The sequence below is a fragment of the Eschrichtius robustus genome, chromosome 21 (genome assembly GCF_028021215.1).
Source record: "Eschrichtius robustus isolate mEscRob2 chromosome 21, mEscRob2.pri, whole genome shotgun sequence".
NCBI classification, from domain to species: domain Eukaryota; kingdom Metazoa; phylum Chordata; class Mammalia; order Artiodactyla; family Eschrichtiidae; genus Eschrichtius; species Eschrichtius robustus.
In genome coordinates, this window is record NC_090844.1 from 6,883,154 (window position 1) to 6,899,750 (window position 16,597).

Sequence of the window (16,597 nt, forward strand, 5' to 3'; positions counted from 1 at the left end):
TCACTTGGAAATGGTAGGAGTTCACAGAGGGAAGACTTTTCCTAATTCTTAATAGGACGGTGGAAATGATACCCCTTAGTTTATATGTCTTGTGGGAGGTACCACTGATTTTCTCCTTATTTTTGAGACGACATAAGAACTCTTTCATCATCTGCTATAGCTAATGATGTTAAGTTAACAAAACAACCAGACAATTCAAGGTACAACCTCTGATGTCTTCCAGCACTGCCTCTAGCGGGACATGGCTTGGAGGTCCAGGAAGTTTACGTGTATTCATGGGTTACCCATGGGTTTAGTTGCATTCATCAGACATGAGAAGAAACAGAAGCATAAAGCATGGATCTTAACATTTTAGTTATAAGCATGAAGATCTCACCAATGAAAAAAATACAGTGAAACTGTATTATATGGACGACCTCAAGAAAAGTGGAAACCTTTATCTTATCATGTGCAGTATATTAATATAAAATGTAACCTTCCCACTCTTATTCTGCTCACATCTACTCACGGTTAAGCACAGCTATGCATTTCAGGGTTTCTATTATAGAATGTCCATTACAAAGAAGAAAAACAACCCTTTTATGTTTTTAACATTGTTGTTTGTTCGTGAAAAAAGAAAACATAGCACCCTGTCCCTTAAAAGGAAAACACTTGTCCAAATACAGCTATGCAGTAACAAAAGGTAATCAAAGCAAACACTGAGAGGTAATCATGTGACATAATCCACTAACCAGTGAGGAACAACTCACAAATATGAAACGTTGTACTTAATTTTAGCAAAAGCATTTTCTGGAAGTTCTAAAGTGGTGAGTGGGGGGGGGGTGTTGAAGATGAATATTTGGGAAATAGCCTAGTTGATTCTGTTTTAATAAGATCAAAGGGAGGTCAAATTAAACAAACGTACTTGTTTTATTAGTGATAAAAAAGAAACTTTAAAAATAAAACATTCTTTGAAATGTTTTGGCTTTAGGTACCATTTCATAAGTAAACAGTGGAAATGCTTCTCCTAAAAAAAGAAGTGAAGAGATAATCCACACATTTGCCGAAATTATTGATTTCGTTCACTACTAATATAAGCCCATCTAGATACAGGGGCACTGCCAGAATAACATGTTTGCGTGAATTCTGACTATAGAGAAAAGTAAAAATGAGCAAATCAAATAGAACAAAACAGATTCTAGAAAACGTCTTCAAATCACATCCTGAGGATATTCTATTATCTAGATCCCTGGCAGCTGTGTCATTTAAGTGTCTTCAGAAAGACTCAATCCACGGATACAAGAGGTCCCAGCGTTTTAAAATTAAGCAGCTCACTAGATGTGTCCTTCATACTGTTGATACCCCTCCCCCCCTTTTTAATTTGATGATAAAGTCTATGCTCTGAAGCTGGGTTCACTGCAGGAAGTTGGGGCAGAAATCTTTAACGTTCTTTTGTGAATCTATTTGTAACTTAATTGTCCCTTCCTTATATCTATTTTTGCAGAGAATTATAGAGACTCTTAATATTCAGGGTTTTTTTTTTCTAAAAAATGTAATACCTTTCTAAATGTTCTCGAACAATGCAATAATAAAACTGATCAGTAAAGCGTCAGTATCAGTTTTGAATACTCATATGTTGGATAAAGATGAATGTTTACAGTACAAAAAACAAGCATAGAGAAAATGTACATCTGAGGTATGCATCAATACCCAATTTGTTAAAAAAAATACACATATATCACCTCACTTATTAAGATGCTTTATCTAACAAAGTTAACATCTAACACTGAAACTCCCAGGGGTCTACGCGTCTGCCCATCTCCTGGCCCTGAACATACCGGGGACTAGAGGCAATGAAGCCCTAATATCAAGGAGCACATTGTTATGGACGGAATGTCTGTGGCCCCCCCCAAGTTCCTGTGTTGGAATCCTAACCCCAAGCTGATGGTGTTAGGAGGTGGGGCCTTTGGGAGGTGATTAGTTTCTGAGGGTGAAGCCCTCATGAGTGGGATTAATGCTCTTATTAAAGGGACGCCTGAGAGCTCCCTCGTCCTTTCTGTTGTATGAGGACCCAGAGAGAAGAGAGCCAGATATGAACCAAGAAGACGGCCCTCACCAGACACCAGACCTGCTGGGCCTTGATCTTGGACTTCAGCCTCCAGAAGTGTTGTTTATAAACCATCCGGTCTGTGGAATTCCGTTACAGCAGCCTGAGCAGACCAAGACACCGAGAGCGCCCCGTCTTGTTTTTATGTAATCCATTTTCCACTCAAGGGAACCAGTTTCATGGAGAAACGGGGCCAGAGCAAGGAAAGGAAGCAGGAGCCCAGGTCATCTGAGTATTCTAGAAGGGAAGGAAGTGCATGAAGGGGAAAGGGGCTGGGGAGAGGGCAGCTCCAAGGGGCTCACACAGGCTCAACCCGGGACCACCTACCTGAACAAATGACAACCCGCCGAATGACGTGCGAATCTGAGCCCGTGGGGCGCGTGGAGGGAGACGGGACATACAGAGCGTCCAGGAGGGCAGGGGCAGATGGCTGGCCTGAGCCTGGCTCTCATCCCCTGCCCGTCTCCAGTAGGCAGACAAGGACGGGCTTCAGGGCTCGACCCCTGCCGTGTGGCCTTTGAAAGAAACTTGCTCTAATTGCACAGGTCCGGTGAAGGGCAGAAGTTCCTTCACCATATACTCTCAATATACCCTAAACTCACCAAGTCTGGCCCTTAGGAAACAAGAGGGGTAAGTTTGGGGGAAAACATGCAACTTCATGGGATGTCCAGGCTAGAGCTTTTACTTTGAGACAAAGACACACTTTGCTGTACACCTGAAACTAACCCAACATTGTTAATCAGCTATGCTCCAATATAAAAATAAGAAAGAAAGAAAGAGAAAGGAAAGAAAGAAAGAAAGGAAGGAAGGAAGGAAAGGAAAGAAAAGAAAAGAAAAGAAAAGAAAGAAAAGACACCCACCGCCCCGGCCCTGGTCCTTCGGGCTCCCACCACAGCCGCAGCCTCCGCCGTGGTTTTTGATTCCTAGTTTCCCATCCTTTGTCCCACCTTTGTGTTCAAACTTCACCCGAGGAGCTGGAGGGACATGGTAAAAAATACCAGAAACAAAGAAAAAAGCTGCAATCTGATCAATGCTGAGAAAGATTTCAGAGCCTTTTTTAAAATGAACAGAATTAGATTTTAACTCGTGAATTTATTCAGAAGTAAAAAGCAGAAGACATTTCTACAGAAAAATAAGATAGCATAAATTCAAAAAGAACAGTTTTTGAAACCAAAGTCACTGATGATGAAGACCAGAGAAAGGACCCCCCCCAGACCAGGCTGCCCCGTTTCACAGCCATTGTACGTTACACTGACTCATCATTGACAGATGAACTAAACCTGAACTCATATCCAAAAGCCACAAAGGCATATGCCAAAATCTATTTGAAATGCCTCCTATTTTATTTTCTAACAGTCTGTAATAATGCCTCATTGATTCTGAGTTGTGGTTTCATCTGTCATTCTTCCACTTAACTCCTTTCCATCTGAATAATGCTGTTTTCATTTCTTTTTTTTTAACTGCTAATATCCCATAATTCATATTCTTAAGTATTATTTGGAAAGCAATAACTTTGAACCCGAGTCGAGAGAGTTGAAGAGACTTAAGGAAAGAAGTAATAAATATCTGGTGATTGGAGAGGACAGCCCCGCTCCTCCAGAGAAGATATGAAAAGCCTGCTTGGGAAAACCACCCACGTTTAAAGTGAGCTCCAGCTCTGTGGACAAACGGGTGCAGCCCTGCGTCTCCGTATGTGTGCGTCCTGGCGTAGCCTAGCAACATCTCAGACGCAGCCCTGGGTCCCTTGTCGCAACATCCCTCTGACGTCAGTGGAAAGAAGCCGTGAGATCGGAGGGCCCCCTCCCGCCTCCTCCCCGGGGCCCGCTCTTTGGCCGGGTCCTCGGGCTGCGCGGTTCCTTCCCCGGGGCGCGTCCAGCCATAACAAAGCTCGGAGGACCAGGAGGGCTTCTCTTCCCAGGGCTGTCTCAAGTGAGAGGAGGCTTTTTTCCAGAAACCTCCCAGCAAGACTTCCCTTCGCATCTCACTGGGCCGAAGTGAGTCATATTCCCAAACCAGCTGCTGCTAAGAGAAGCAGAGCGACCACGGGTAGTGGCCGGGCGGTCCGAGAAGAGAGCGGGTGTGAGCCGGGGAGCCGGGCGGGGGCCGAGGGCCTGTAACCGACTCGCCGGCAGCAACGGCCCCGCGCCGCGGCTGCTCGGTGAAGAATGAGTATTTACACGGGGAGGGCGGCAGGGGCGGAGGTGGACCCGGGGCTGCACCCGTGTCTTTCTCTTCCTTCTCCTCAGTTCCTTTACTCCCAAAGAAGCCGTTCTGTTGGGTTTTTTTAAAGTTTCACGCTTGCTACTTCGGCAAGTTACCGTTTTGCTTGAGGTTTTGCATATGTTTTTGAAAGATTATTTGGGATGTGGACCCGTTTTGAACTCTTTATTGACTTTGTTGCAATGTTGCTCCTGTTGTATGTTTTCGGGTTTTTGGCCGCGAGGCAGGTGGGATCTCAGCTCCCCGACCGGGCATGGGACCGGCACCCCCTGCATTGGAAGGCGAAGTCTTAACCGCTGGACCTCCAGGGAAGCCCCCATAGGTTTTGCATATTTTACAGAGATGAATTTGATATTTCTAAGCTAGGTTACCGTGGTTTACTATCGCTTGGCTAACATCCCCCAAAGGTCCTACTTAGCAAGCTAGACCTTAGGAACCGGCAGCTGTGACTGTTCACATTTGGAAGGTGCATCTCAAACTGGCCCAGCCTGCCCAGTGACGGCCGGCAGATGGTAACAGGATTTCTGGCAGTTTCCTCTCTCGGCCGCGTGACCTCCGCAGGGGGTGGGGGGCTCTACCCTGGCCCCTACCTTGACGTGGCCCAAGATGACCGCGGGCGCCCAGGAGAATGGCCTCAGCGCCAGCCCAGTGGCCCTCACACCAACCACCTCCCGTACGGGACACACCTGAGGGTTTCTGAAGCACACACCTTAGACCACACACAACGGCAGCCACGGGGCACGGAAAATACAGTAAAGAAAAGGTGCTGCCGCTTGAAGATGCTCTTTGAATGTTTTCTCTATAAATATTTTCTTCTCATACACAACAAGAAGAAAACAACACGCTAACAAAGCCAAAAGCAGTTGCTACACCACCATGAGGCCGCGGGTTTCCGGGGCTTCGGAGTCACATCTGGGGGCGGGAGCGACACCTGTCAAAACGAACACATTTTCCCACGCCCCCATTGCCAGCTTTGGGCGCGCTTTGCCAGAAACGGTTCATCCAAGGGATGGCAGATCCTTGAAACACCCGTGCTAGAAATCTAGGGTGCCTGCAGTCTCTGCCAGCTCATCTCTCTAATTATCTGTCTTCAAAGGCCCCCCCAGGAGACAGGCCCCATCGGCAGCGGAGGCGGGAGGTGTCTGAACACTGGGGAGTTATTTCCGTGGAATTTACAGAGGGTGTCATCCTCCAGGAAGTGTGCCAATTCCCCCGAGTAGTAACAACATGCTCGTGCGGAATTGTCAAGAAACAAAATAAATATCACCTGTCATGTGGATGAGTCACTGCTATTTCAACTTGAAAGTTAAACTTAAAAACAAAGTGGCCCACCAGATTATACGCTTCCAGCCAAGCACACTATCTAATGGCAAAGAGCCAAAGTCCTGGAATTACTGCCGACTGTAAAAGCACACTCATGAAATCGTGGAGTCTCCAGTAGAGCTGTGAAGTGCTCATTCAGGGACCTTTTTGAGGAGAGGAGACACTAGGGAAAAGAACACGAAACGTGGCTCAGACACCCGACTTCTTTATCCCGGAAGGCTTCCGTCTCCCCAGACCTCCTGGTCCCTGCCCCCAGACAGCCCACCCGGGCTGGACCTGCGCTCGAGCCCTCACGTCCGCCCTACGGCCCAGCGTATCTTCTTGCGCCCCTGTGGCCTCTCTTCTACCTTCTCTCGGCTGCAAGCTTCCTTCTTCGGAGAAGGCCGACCCGGATAAGCTGTGATTCCAAACCTACTGCCCTCCCAAGAAGGGCTCGCTCGAGGTTCTCTCCAGCACCTCCGCGTGATGGCGAGATGGAGAGCTCTTTCTGGAAGAGGTCTCGGTGCTTGAGGAACGGCCACTACGAGTAGCAACAGTGAGCATGTCACAGACACCTCACGCAGGTCTCCTAGGAGAGCCCGGGTATTTTCAGACAGTTGTAATGGTACCGGAAGAGAGAGGGAAGCAAGTCGCCAGAGCAGGGATCGGGGACTGGGAAACGCACACCGCCTGCCTCCGGGTGAGGTGACGGGGGTTGATTTCACGCTAAAGACGTGACGAGAGGAGGCTCCATCTAACCCTGTAACACAGGTTCTCACCTGGGAGGATGATCGTCATGTCTGAACCATGTGGGGGGCTTCTCAAAAGTGCACCCCAGCCCTCCCTTCCCCCCCATGCCCTGAGGTGCTGTTTTGGCCCAGGCATGACTGTGGTCAGTGAATCCAGGAAGAGACATAGTTTGGGCCATACTGGAACTTTGAGGGCCATTCTCATTACAGACACGTGCCAGTCTCTGGGGGGGGCTAGGGAAGCGGGTGGCAGAGTGGCCCCCCCCCCAGTCTGCTTTGAGTCCGTATGTGGATGTCATCTTCACCCACATTTGTGCTGGAAAACAGAGCTAACTTTTGTTGAGTGCCCATGAATATCAGGGATCTATCGTCCTCAACTCTTTGCAGGTTTCGACTCATTTAATTAGCACAAACCCTTTGAGATTGGCACTATTATTATGCCTGTTTAATATACAAGGAAGCAGAGGCACAGAAATACTGATTTACTTGTTCAATGTGACAGAACCACCACATAGTGGAGTCTGGCTCAGGAATCAACGCTTGTGGCAACAATGTCCTGCAATGGAAACCTTCCTTCTTTCACTAATACGAGGCCATTTCACAAGTTTAGGAAGAATATTCAAAAAGAAATGAGGTATATACTATGATGATTACAACATCACTGTGTGATGGTTAGAAGCACCAGAAAGGGTGTAAGATATGAACTCAAAAAGCAGAAGGGAAATTCGTGCAGCCCTTATTCACTCAGCAACTATTTACTAAACACCAATTTTGTGTGTTATACTGTATTACGATGAGTATTAAAAGATTAAAGCTTGTGTCCTAGGGGGCTCATATCCTAGTAAAAATGTGAGAACAAGCAATTATTGGAACATATGAAAACCGTTATTCATCATTTGTTTTCTACTCTGTTTAAGAAACTTGGATATTTAAGCACTTGATCTAGTGTGTAGTGTCTTCTTTTTTTTTTTTTTAAAACCACGGTCAAAATAAGTGCACTTGTACAAATTGAAGTATTTGGCCCTTCGTGTCTGTCTAAGCCTCCAAGCTTGTGAGAGCCACCTGGACACTTCCTGTGCTCTGACCCAGAGTTCACCCTCTGACGGGCAGTCCTGCTTGGCAGAGAGGGCCCCAAAGCAAGATTTAAAACCACAGCCACTAAGAAAAGCTGGGTTTTCTTGTCCAGTGGATGACTTACCTTAAAAGAAAAATTTGGGGGCCTCCCTGGTGGCGCAGTGGTTAAGAATCTGCCTGCCAATGCAGGGGACACGGGTTCGAGCCCTGGTCTGAGAAGATCCCACATGCCGCGGAGCAACTAAGCCCATGTGCCGCAACTACTGGGCCTGCGCTCTAGAGCCTGCAAGCCACAACTACCGAGCTCATGTGCCACTACTGAGCCCACGAGCCACAACTACTGAAGCCTGCGCGCCTAGAGCCCGTGCTCCGCAGCAAGAGAAGCCACTGCAGTGAGAAGCCCGTGCACCACAATGAAGAGTAGCCCCCTCTCGCCGCAAGTAGAGAAAGCCCGCGCACAGCGACGAAGACCCAATGCAGCCAAAAATTAATTAATTAATTAATTAATTTTTAAAAAAAGAAGAAAAATTTTGTTAATGATAATAATATTTGAACAACAATAACACGGATAACAGAAGTAGTAGAATAAACACTTTGTAGTAGAAAAACCCCACATTTTCATACGCGTTCACCGTATCACTAGCATTAATGTTATATTTACCTTCTTCAGGTTCTATGTCTGACAATATTAAACAAGCAACAAACAAGACAGGCTATGATCTGTCATAAAATTTTATATTTCTCCCTGTGAAAAGATGGCAGAAATAGATTTCCTTGTCAATGACCCATGTATTGTAAGCTAAGATTATGGAGGTGATGATATTGCTTAACTGGAGTCTCAAAATAAAAAAGGTTCAATGAATTTATAAGCATATGTTTAAAGTAATAAGTCTAAAAAAGATAGTTTCCCACTGATGTACAAAATGACCCTTCCCACTAAAAGTGGGTACTAAACCAAATAATCTCTAATGGAAATTACAGCTCTGAGATTTTGTAATTCTTTATTGAATTATATCTGTTTTCCCTCTTTAAGAGATGGTTAGTGTGTCTTTTGCAACCAATGACTTGCACGTTCATCTGAAAAATTCTGCTGACTTGGTCTCTCATTGTTCTTTTCTCAGAGAAGGATTTATCCCGTCTCTAATTAGAGAAAAAAACCCTTTTTTAATGGCCATTAAAATTCACCCGTTATTTCCAGGAAGGATCGACTAAGTAGTTCAGAACAACCTCCCCATCGTGAACAGTTAGTAAAGCTGGACGGACACAAACCCACGATTCGGAGACACTGCTGAGCTGATAAGACAGTGAATCACAGGAGGAAGAGAAACCCTCAGGTGAGCAAGGGGAGAGCTGGCCTCACAGAGAGAGAGGCTCAGCCTCAGATCATCTCAATTCCTGGTAGGAAGACACGCCAAAAATAATAAAGCATATCAGAGGAACGTACGACAGAAAACTAAGAGAAACAACAGATAATAAAGACAGAAACTAAGGGGGCCAGAAAATGGAGTTACCCGGTTTAGGTTTCAAAATAAATATGCTAATTATGCATAAAGAAATAAAAGACAAAATTAATAATTTTGGCAGAAAGCTAGAAATTTTTAAAAATCCAAATAGAATAACGAAAACTGAAAAATACAATAATGAAGTTTTCAAATGCAATATATAGGTTTACCATAAGAGTACACCTATAATATAAAGAGGGAGAGGTGAAAGGGAAATCAGCAGAAAATACCCAGAATGAAATGAGATAAAAAAGGAGAGAAATATAGAAATATAGAAAAATCATGAGGCATGGGATACAGAAGGCTCAGGTAACACATGTGAGTGAATTTCCAGAAGTGGAAGAAAGAGAAATGAGACTTCTCCAAAGCAGATGGAAGACCCGGAGACCTGCGACCCTGCATCAGGCTGACGACAAAAGCAACACTCGGGCAGAGCTGCAGCAAAACTACAGAAAACCAAGAATGAGAAGAGTTCACCCAGAACCTGCTGGGGCTGATTTCAGCATCTTTTTTGGATGCACCAGCATCCTTCCCAGGCCACACCTTCTACCCAGGCTGTGGTCCCTACCCACAGGCTGCCCGCTTTCCACGCTGCACTGTTACACAGCACAGAACTTAGGATTCACAGTTTCACAGGCCTGCTCTGCAGGGCTGCCCAGAAAGGACATTACCCGTAGGTGCTACGTCAAGTTTAAGATTAAAAAGATCACTAGGGTCCTGGGACACATCCGCTTCAAACCGTTTTCATAATGACGGAAACAGCATGGACGCCAGCTCCCATGTGAAAATGTAAAAATGCGATCCTATACTCTAGACCCGAGAGTTCTCCATTTCAGTAGAGGCATGTGCTTTAATAATTAGCTGATGAAAGATATTTCCTGTAAAGTTGCTTTACTCAACATTAAAATCCAATTACAAGATATCTTTTAGGAAATGTCAACAATTGCTGTGCTCGATGGAATCTAATCCCTTATATATACTTATACAAAAAAACATGACTATGTTAAAAAGTCTGAAATTTCAGTTTAACACAGGTTGTCTTGAAATCTAATAAGGAACAAAAGCAAGCAGGTAAGACCTCAGTTTTGGTAGGGAAAAAAGGGAATGACTGGATACTATCATAACCCTCAAGGCTAACATTATACTTGTAAGTTACAGACCAGAGACCTGTATTTAATTCACCAATTCACAATCCTTGTGCAGCTCCATAGTAGACTTTTAATACCAGTCAGTTAAACTTAGTGTTTTTGCTGACTTGCTATAACATAACAATATAAACTCCACTCCCCACACCCATACTCCAAGATCTCAAACTGCCAGGAAGCTATATCTTTAAAATTTTAAATTGCATTTTAAGAAATTTCTATTGTCCTTTGTTTTAACCTGTGCAATGATAAACCATGACCGTTCATCTCTATATTGGTATCTAAATTTAAAAACGTTTATCCCATAAGCAAACAAATCAGGATTTTAAGTCTCTGTCTTTGTTTTTTACAGGTCTAAACGATAAAATCCGTTTACATGAGACGTGCTTAGAAACAAACAGAACTTCTTCCAGGATAAATTACTTGTTTGAACTATGCTAGACAAAGTCCCTAAGGCACAAAAGTGGTTTCCAAACTTTGCTTCATGTTAGAATTAGCTCAGGAGTTTTAAAAAAATCCTAGTGCCCAAGATGCACCCCATAGTAATGACATCAGGCTGTCTGGGGGTGTGAGCCAGGAATCTGGACAAAATTCGGATCCCCAGGTGACTGCAATGTGGGCCAACGTTGGGGGCCACTGCCCTCAGGCATGACGAGTTCTCGATTCATCAGAGAAAAGGCTGTGCAGTGAACGGGGATAAGAAATGGACTAGGAAGAAGGCCACGTGGAAGACAGTAGATCCAGGTTCTGTTCCTTCTGCCCTGAGGGAGACGTGGTACCCACGGTGAATTTTCTGCCCTCTCTGAGTACCGGTTTCCTTCCTGTGAAGAAGGAGATTCTACTCCACGTGGGGCTTTCACAGCTCATTGCTGTGATGTAAACATTGCCTGGGAAATGCCAACTCAGAGGGTCTCAAGTAGGACCAGAGAATCTGCACATTTAAAAAGTCCTCCAGGGGCAGAAGACCTAAATACACATTTCTCCAAAGAAGACACACAGATGGCCAACAGGCACATGAAAAGATGCTCAGCATCACTCGTCATTAGAGAAATGCAAATCAAAACTACAATGAGGTATCACCTCATACCGGTCAGAATGGCCATTATCAAAAAGTCCACAAATAATAAATGCTGGAGAGGGTGTGGAGAAAAAGGGAACCCTCCTACGCTGTTGGTAGGAATGTAAACTGGTGCGGTTATTACGGAAAACAGTACGGAGGTTCCTCAAAAACTAAAAATAGAGTTACCATTCCTGGGCATATATCCAGAGAAAACTCTAATTCGAAAAGACACATGCACCCCAATGTTCATTGCAGCACTATTTACAATAGCCAAGACATGGAAGCAACCTGAATGTCCATCAATAGATGAATGGATAAAGAAGATGTGGTACATATATACAATGGAATATTACTCAGCCATAAAAAAGAATGAAATAATGCCATTTGCAGCAACACAGATGGACCTAGAGATTGTCATACTAAATGAAGTCAGGCAGAGACAGACAAATATCATACGATATCACTTATATGTGGAATCTAAAACATGAATGTGGAATCATGTGGAATCTAAAACATATGGAATCTAAAACACAAATGAATTTATTTACAAAACGCAGACTCACAGACGTAGAAAACACACTTATGGTTACCAAAGGGGAAGGGAGGGTGGTGAGAGGCACATTAGGAGTTTGGGGAAAAAAAGTCCTCCGGGCGATTCTTTCACACCGAACCAGCAGTGATCACTCCCTTCAGCACTGATGGAACGCCTCCGAAGGAGCAGGACGTAGATAGTAGCGCACACTACTATCAGTGGAATGAATGCCAAACAGGTTTTTTCCTTAATTTTTCCAAAGGAAAAAGATTAAGTGGCCATGCTGCAACTAGGAAGAAGACTGGAACACAGGACAACAAAACCTAAATGCAGCCGCAGGGCACCAGCTCTCTACCGAGGTCACCCACGGGGCAGGTACAAAAGCTGTACCAAGATTATGAGTGGCTAATTCAAAAGTTCAGCAATGAGAGTAGATGCTGAAGAATCAACAAATGTAAAGTCCTCCCCACATTATCCGAGTAAGCCTCCAGTGCAATGAGAGCGCCACACAGCCTCAGAGAAAGAGCCGGGTTCCGAGGCTGCAGCCACAGAGGAGTGGGTGCCCGAGCCTCGGTACAAAAACCTTTCCCTCCGATGGCTTAGGGTCAAACCATGATTAGCTCACAAATGGGAGATGGTTGGGTTCTTCACCTCCCACCTAGTGACTGTGTATTCAGATTATAGAACAACAGCAATTGCTGGCACGACCAACCTTCCCTGCTCGAGGGAAGCTGGCGGCATTTTTACAAGCGAGAAATGCCCTGGCAAAGGGGCAAGAGGAGGCCTGCTCCACCAATAGTAACTCTCTGCCCTGAATGTGACCAACGTTCTTGGTTTTACTGTCGGAGTTTCCCAGCATCCACCCATAAGCAATTTTTTAAAATCAAATACAAGCTGGGCAGAGGAGTTTATGTTTCATTAACCCAGAGCAGTACATCATGATGCCTCAGCATCGGAAAGCTTAAAACAATATTTTCACACACCAACCTTCTGGCCTTTCTCTCTCTTCCTTGATTCCTCATGAGGTCTGATGAGATCCTCGAAGCCTTCCCATGAGCCATCCAAAACATCATGCCTTGCTGGTCCTCTTTTAACGCCTAAAACCCAAGTGGGTTGAAGATTAGTTAGAACTCTACATGGACTGAATACTAACGCAACTTAAGCTGAATAAAAAACTTTTAATTAATTTACTTATGCATTCCGGTAATAAGAAAGTATAGCCTTTTAAAATAAACATTGCATACTCCTTGCTTGTTGAGATCTAGTTAGAACACTCAGTTTATTCCACTCCAGTATCCCAAGCAATTCACTAACTCAAGGGTCAGAAACAACTGTGCCTGTCACATGAAAATGTACTAGTTCGACAGAAACCCATGCATCCAATGGATGATGCAAAATGATGCCTATACCTCATGCACTATTCAAATTCCAATTCTTAGGTTTTTACGTAATGATCAAAACCCAGCTTCTCAGAGAAGGCAGTTCTGTATTAGAGGAAATAAGTAACCTTAGCTTTGGGGGTGAGTGTGAGTTACTCCAGCCAACGGTCTTCAGTACAAAGTTTCAGGCTACAATCTACAAATGACAGGTGATGATCTTACTCCCCACAAACCTCCACCTTAGACCAACCTCTTGTCATGAAGACACACAAACCAAAAAGAAGATATTCATCACATGAAATTCGGTTTTATCAGATGCTAAACGGTGTAGAAACCCTAAGTAGCCAACGATGGAGTGTGAAATGTTTGATTCATCCACTGCTACTACTTTATGTTGTGCTCCCTATTCTCATTCTTTCCTCCCCAAATAGTTTGCCTGATGTCTGACTTAGTCGACAGTTTGAAGAAGGGCTAAGCATACCAGCCACCACTTACACGGTCTCAGTAGGATAACTCGCACCTTGACACGAAGGGCACACAGCAGCCTCGGGGATGCTCAGGTCCCAGCCACTGCCATGCCACACACCCACCTTCCACGTCATCCCCCTCTGTCACTGATGGGCTTATCAACAAATATCTAGTGCTCAGGGGCTGCCCACCAGAGATGCGAAGAGACACAAATACTGTCCCCGCCCTTAGGGAGCTCACAACCCAACACAAAATGTAGACATAGAGAAATCAACACGATACAAGGCTAAAATGATTTAAGAGCCATCGGGAATTAAAAATCATATAACATGAGAGTGACTGTTGTGCAGGTATTTCCATAAAATAGGATGCTCTGATAAAACAGATATAATTAAGTTTGGAGGATCTGATTTGAAACTTTTAACTCTTCTTTCAAAAATGGGGTTTTAGCTCAGTGAAAACAAAATGCAGAACAACAATGGTTAAGTATTTCGTTGAATTCAAACTAGTTATCTTCAACTTGGTCCCCCGAAATGTTTTAAGGTCAGGTTCTGACCCACCTATGAACCCCAATACTGGATTCCTTCGGAGGCTTGAACCAGTCACTTGCTGATCCCACCATCTCCCCAGCAAGCTTCTATTTTTCCCTGTGTTTCACTTCTCTCCCAGTCCTATTTCAGTCCCAGGTGACTGGCCAACCCCGGCGATGGCTGCAGCTAGCTAAATAGAGACCTCACTTGGAGTGGTTAGTAGGCCACGTGAAAGGGCATTCTGCATACAACAGTTTGTGCTAAGATCTAGCTGCCACGTAAAAGGGCATTCTGCATACAACAGTTTGTGCTAAGATCTAGCTGCCACGTAAAAGGGCATTCTGCATACAACAGTTTGTGCTAAGATCTAGCTGCCATGCCACGTAAAAGGGCATTCTGCATACAACAGTTTGTGCTAAGATCTAGCTATGCTAAGTTTCCCACTTATACTCATTTTGCCTCAGTCCTAGCTGAGAACAATGAAATAGGCTGTAAAGCATTTTGTAGACATAAAGATCCAGAATACACATTATAGCCATTTAAAACTTAAGACAGACTGACATTGCTAATGACATGTTTTCACAATCACGCAGTCACAAAATGATATAAGCAAATGATTCCTTATGTGGTTATGTTAAAACAGCATTTCGCAACAGCTACAGTCATTGACTAATATGTTCTCTTTAAGGATGTCATCAGTAAACCCAAAGCAGCTGAGAGTGCCAAGGAAGGTGAGAACAGGCAGATCAGTGAGCAAACACTGACCCCCATCTTCCTGGCTCTCTGCCTCGTGGAGACTCTTGCGATGGTTGCTCCTTAAGTGGGTTGTCATCGCCTCAAAGGTGATTTCACCATAGCCCATGAAGTCATCCTTTACTGAAGGGTCCTAGTTCAATGTCCCTTGCTAAGACCTCCCACCTGAGGTGCAACTTGATAAACCCAACCACCTAACAGACATCTATCATGAATGCCCCCGAGACATTTCAGCTGACGTGCCACGGTCCACCCTGTAGCTGTTCTTCCTTCAACATATCCCAGGGTGATGAGGGTTATCAACCGTCCAGGACCAAAGTCATAAATGCTAGACTCTTCTCTCCCCTCATTTTCATTCTTCATTATATAAGTGATTCACTGCCTCCATTTTCAAAAAATGACCAAATACAGAGAGAAAAGAACTTCACAACCCCAGGCTGTTTATCACTGTTATGTTGCCTGAATTTTCACCGTTTAGAAATTTGTCTGGGTCATCAATATCATCAAATACTGATACATCAAGGTGAGAAAGTGAACTCACTCGCCTCTCAGAGTGAATTAGTTAAATCACTACCTTCCCTCACCCAATGGAAATGAGCAGGATTAAGAGATACTTTTGATACTAAGGGAAGATCTCTCTGGAGGCAGAACCAGGCGAAGGCAGCATGAGAACATATGGTTGAGAAAACCATTAAATTTATTAAGAGAAACTTGGTCCATGAAGACTAAGGGACATAGCTTCAAGATGGCAGAGGAGTAAGACATGGAGATCATCTTCCTCCCCACAAATACATCAAAAACACATCTACATGAGGAACAGCTCCTGCAGAACACCTACTGAATGTTGGTAGAAGACCTCAGACTTCCCAAGAGCCGTGTGGCTGACAGGGTCTTGGAGCTCCAGCCAGGAGTCAGGCCTGAACCTCTGAGGTGGGAGAGCCGAGTTTAGGACATTGGTCCACCAGGGACCTCCCGGCCCCATGTAATATCAATTGGCGAGAGCTCACCCAGAGATCTCTGTCTCAATGCTAAGACCCAGCTCCACTCAACGACCAGCAAGCTCCAGTGCTGGACACCCTATGCCAAACAACTAGCAAGCCAGGAACACCCCATCCATTAGCAGAGAGGCTGCCTAAAATCATAATAAGTTCACAGACACCCCAAAACACACCACTGGACGTGGTCCTGCCCACCAGAAAGACAAGATCCAGCCTCATCCGCCAGAACACAGGCACTAGTCCCCTCCACCAGGAAGCCTACACAACCCATTGAACCAAACTTAGCCACTGGGGGCAGACACCAAAAACAATGAGAACTACGAACCTGCAGCCTGTGAAAAGGAGACCCCCAAAACAGTAAGTTAAGCAAAATGAGAAGACAGAGAAATACACAGATGAAGCAGCAAGGTAAAAACCCACCAGACCAAACAAATGAAGAGGAAATAGGCAGTCTATCTGAAAAAGAATTCAGAGTAATGATAGTAAAGATGATCCAAAGTCTTGCAAACAGAATGGAGAAAATACAAGAAACTTTAAACAAGGACCTAGAAGAACTACAGAGCAAACAAACAATGATGAACAACACAATAAATGAAATTTAAAATTCTCTAGAAGGAATCAATAGCAGAATAACTGAGGCAGAAGAATGGATAAGTGACCTGGAAGATAAAATAGTGGAAATAACGACCACAGAGCAGAATAAAGAAAAAAGAATGAAAAGAATTGAGGACAGTCTCAGAGACCTCTGGGACAACATTAAACGCACCAACATTCGAATTATAGGGGTTCCAGAAGAAGA

The 16,597-nt window shown here is 44.5% G+C and overlaps 1 protein-coding gene across 6 annotated transcripts in view; it reads right to left on the bottom strand.

The window, feature by feature from the left end:
• The window catches only part of MCPH1 (microcephalin 1), a 228,312-nt gene that overhangs the window by 165,973 nt on the left and 45,742 nt on the right, over positions 1–16,597 (bottom strand). For all 6 annotated transcript variants that reach the window (XM_068532031.1, XM_068532036.1, XM_068532035.1 and 3 more), the window contains exon 9: positions 12,658–12,767. In XM_068532031.1, the coding sequence (XP_068388132.1) occupies positions 12,658–12,767 (110 nt within the window). The remainder of the gene's footprint in view (positions 1–12,657; positions 12,768–16,597) is intronic.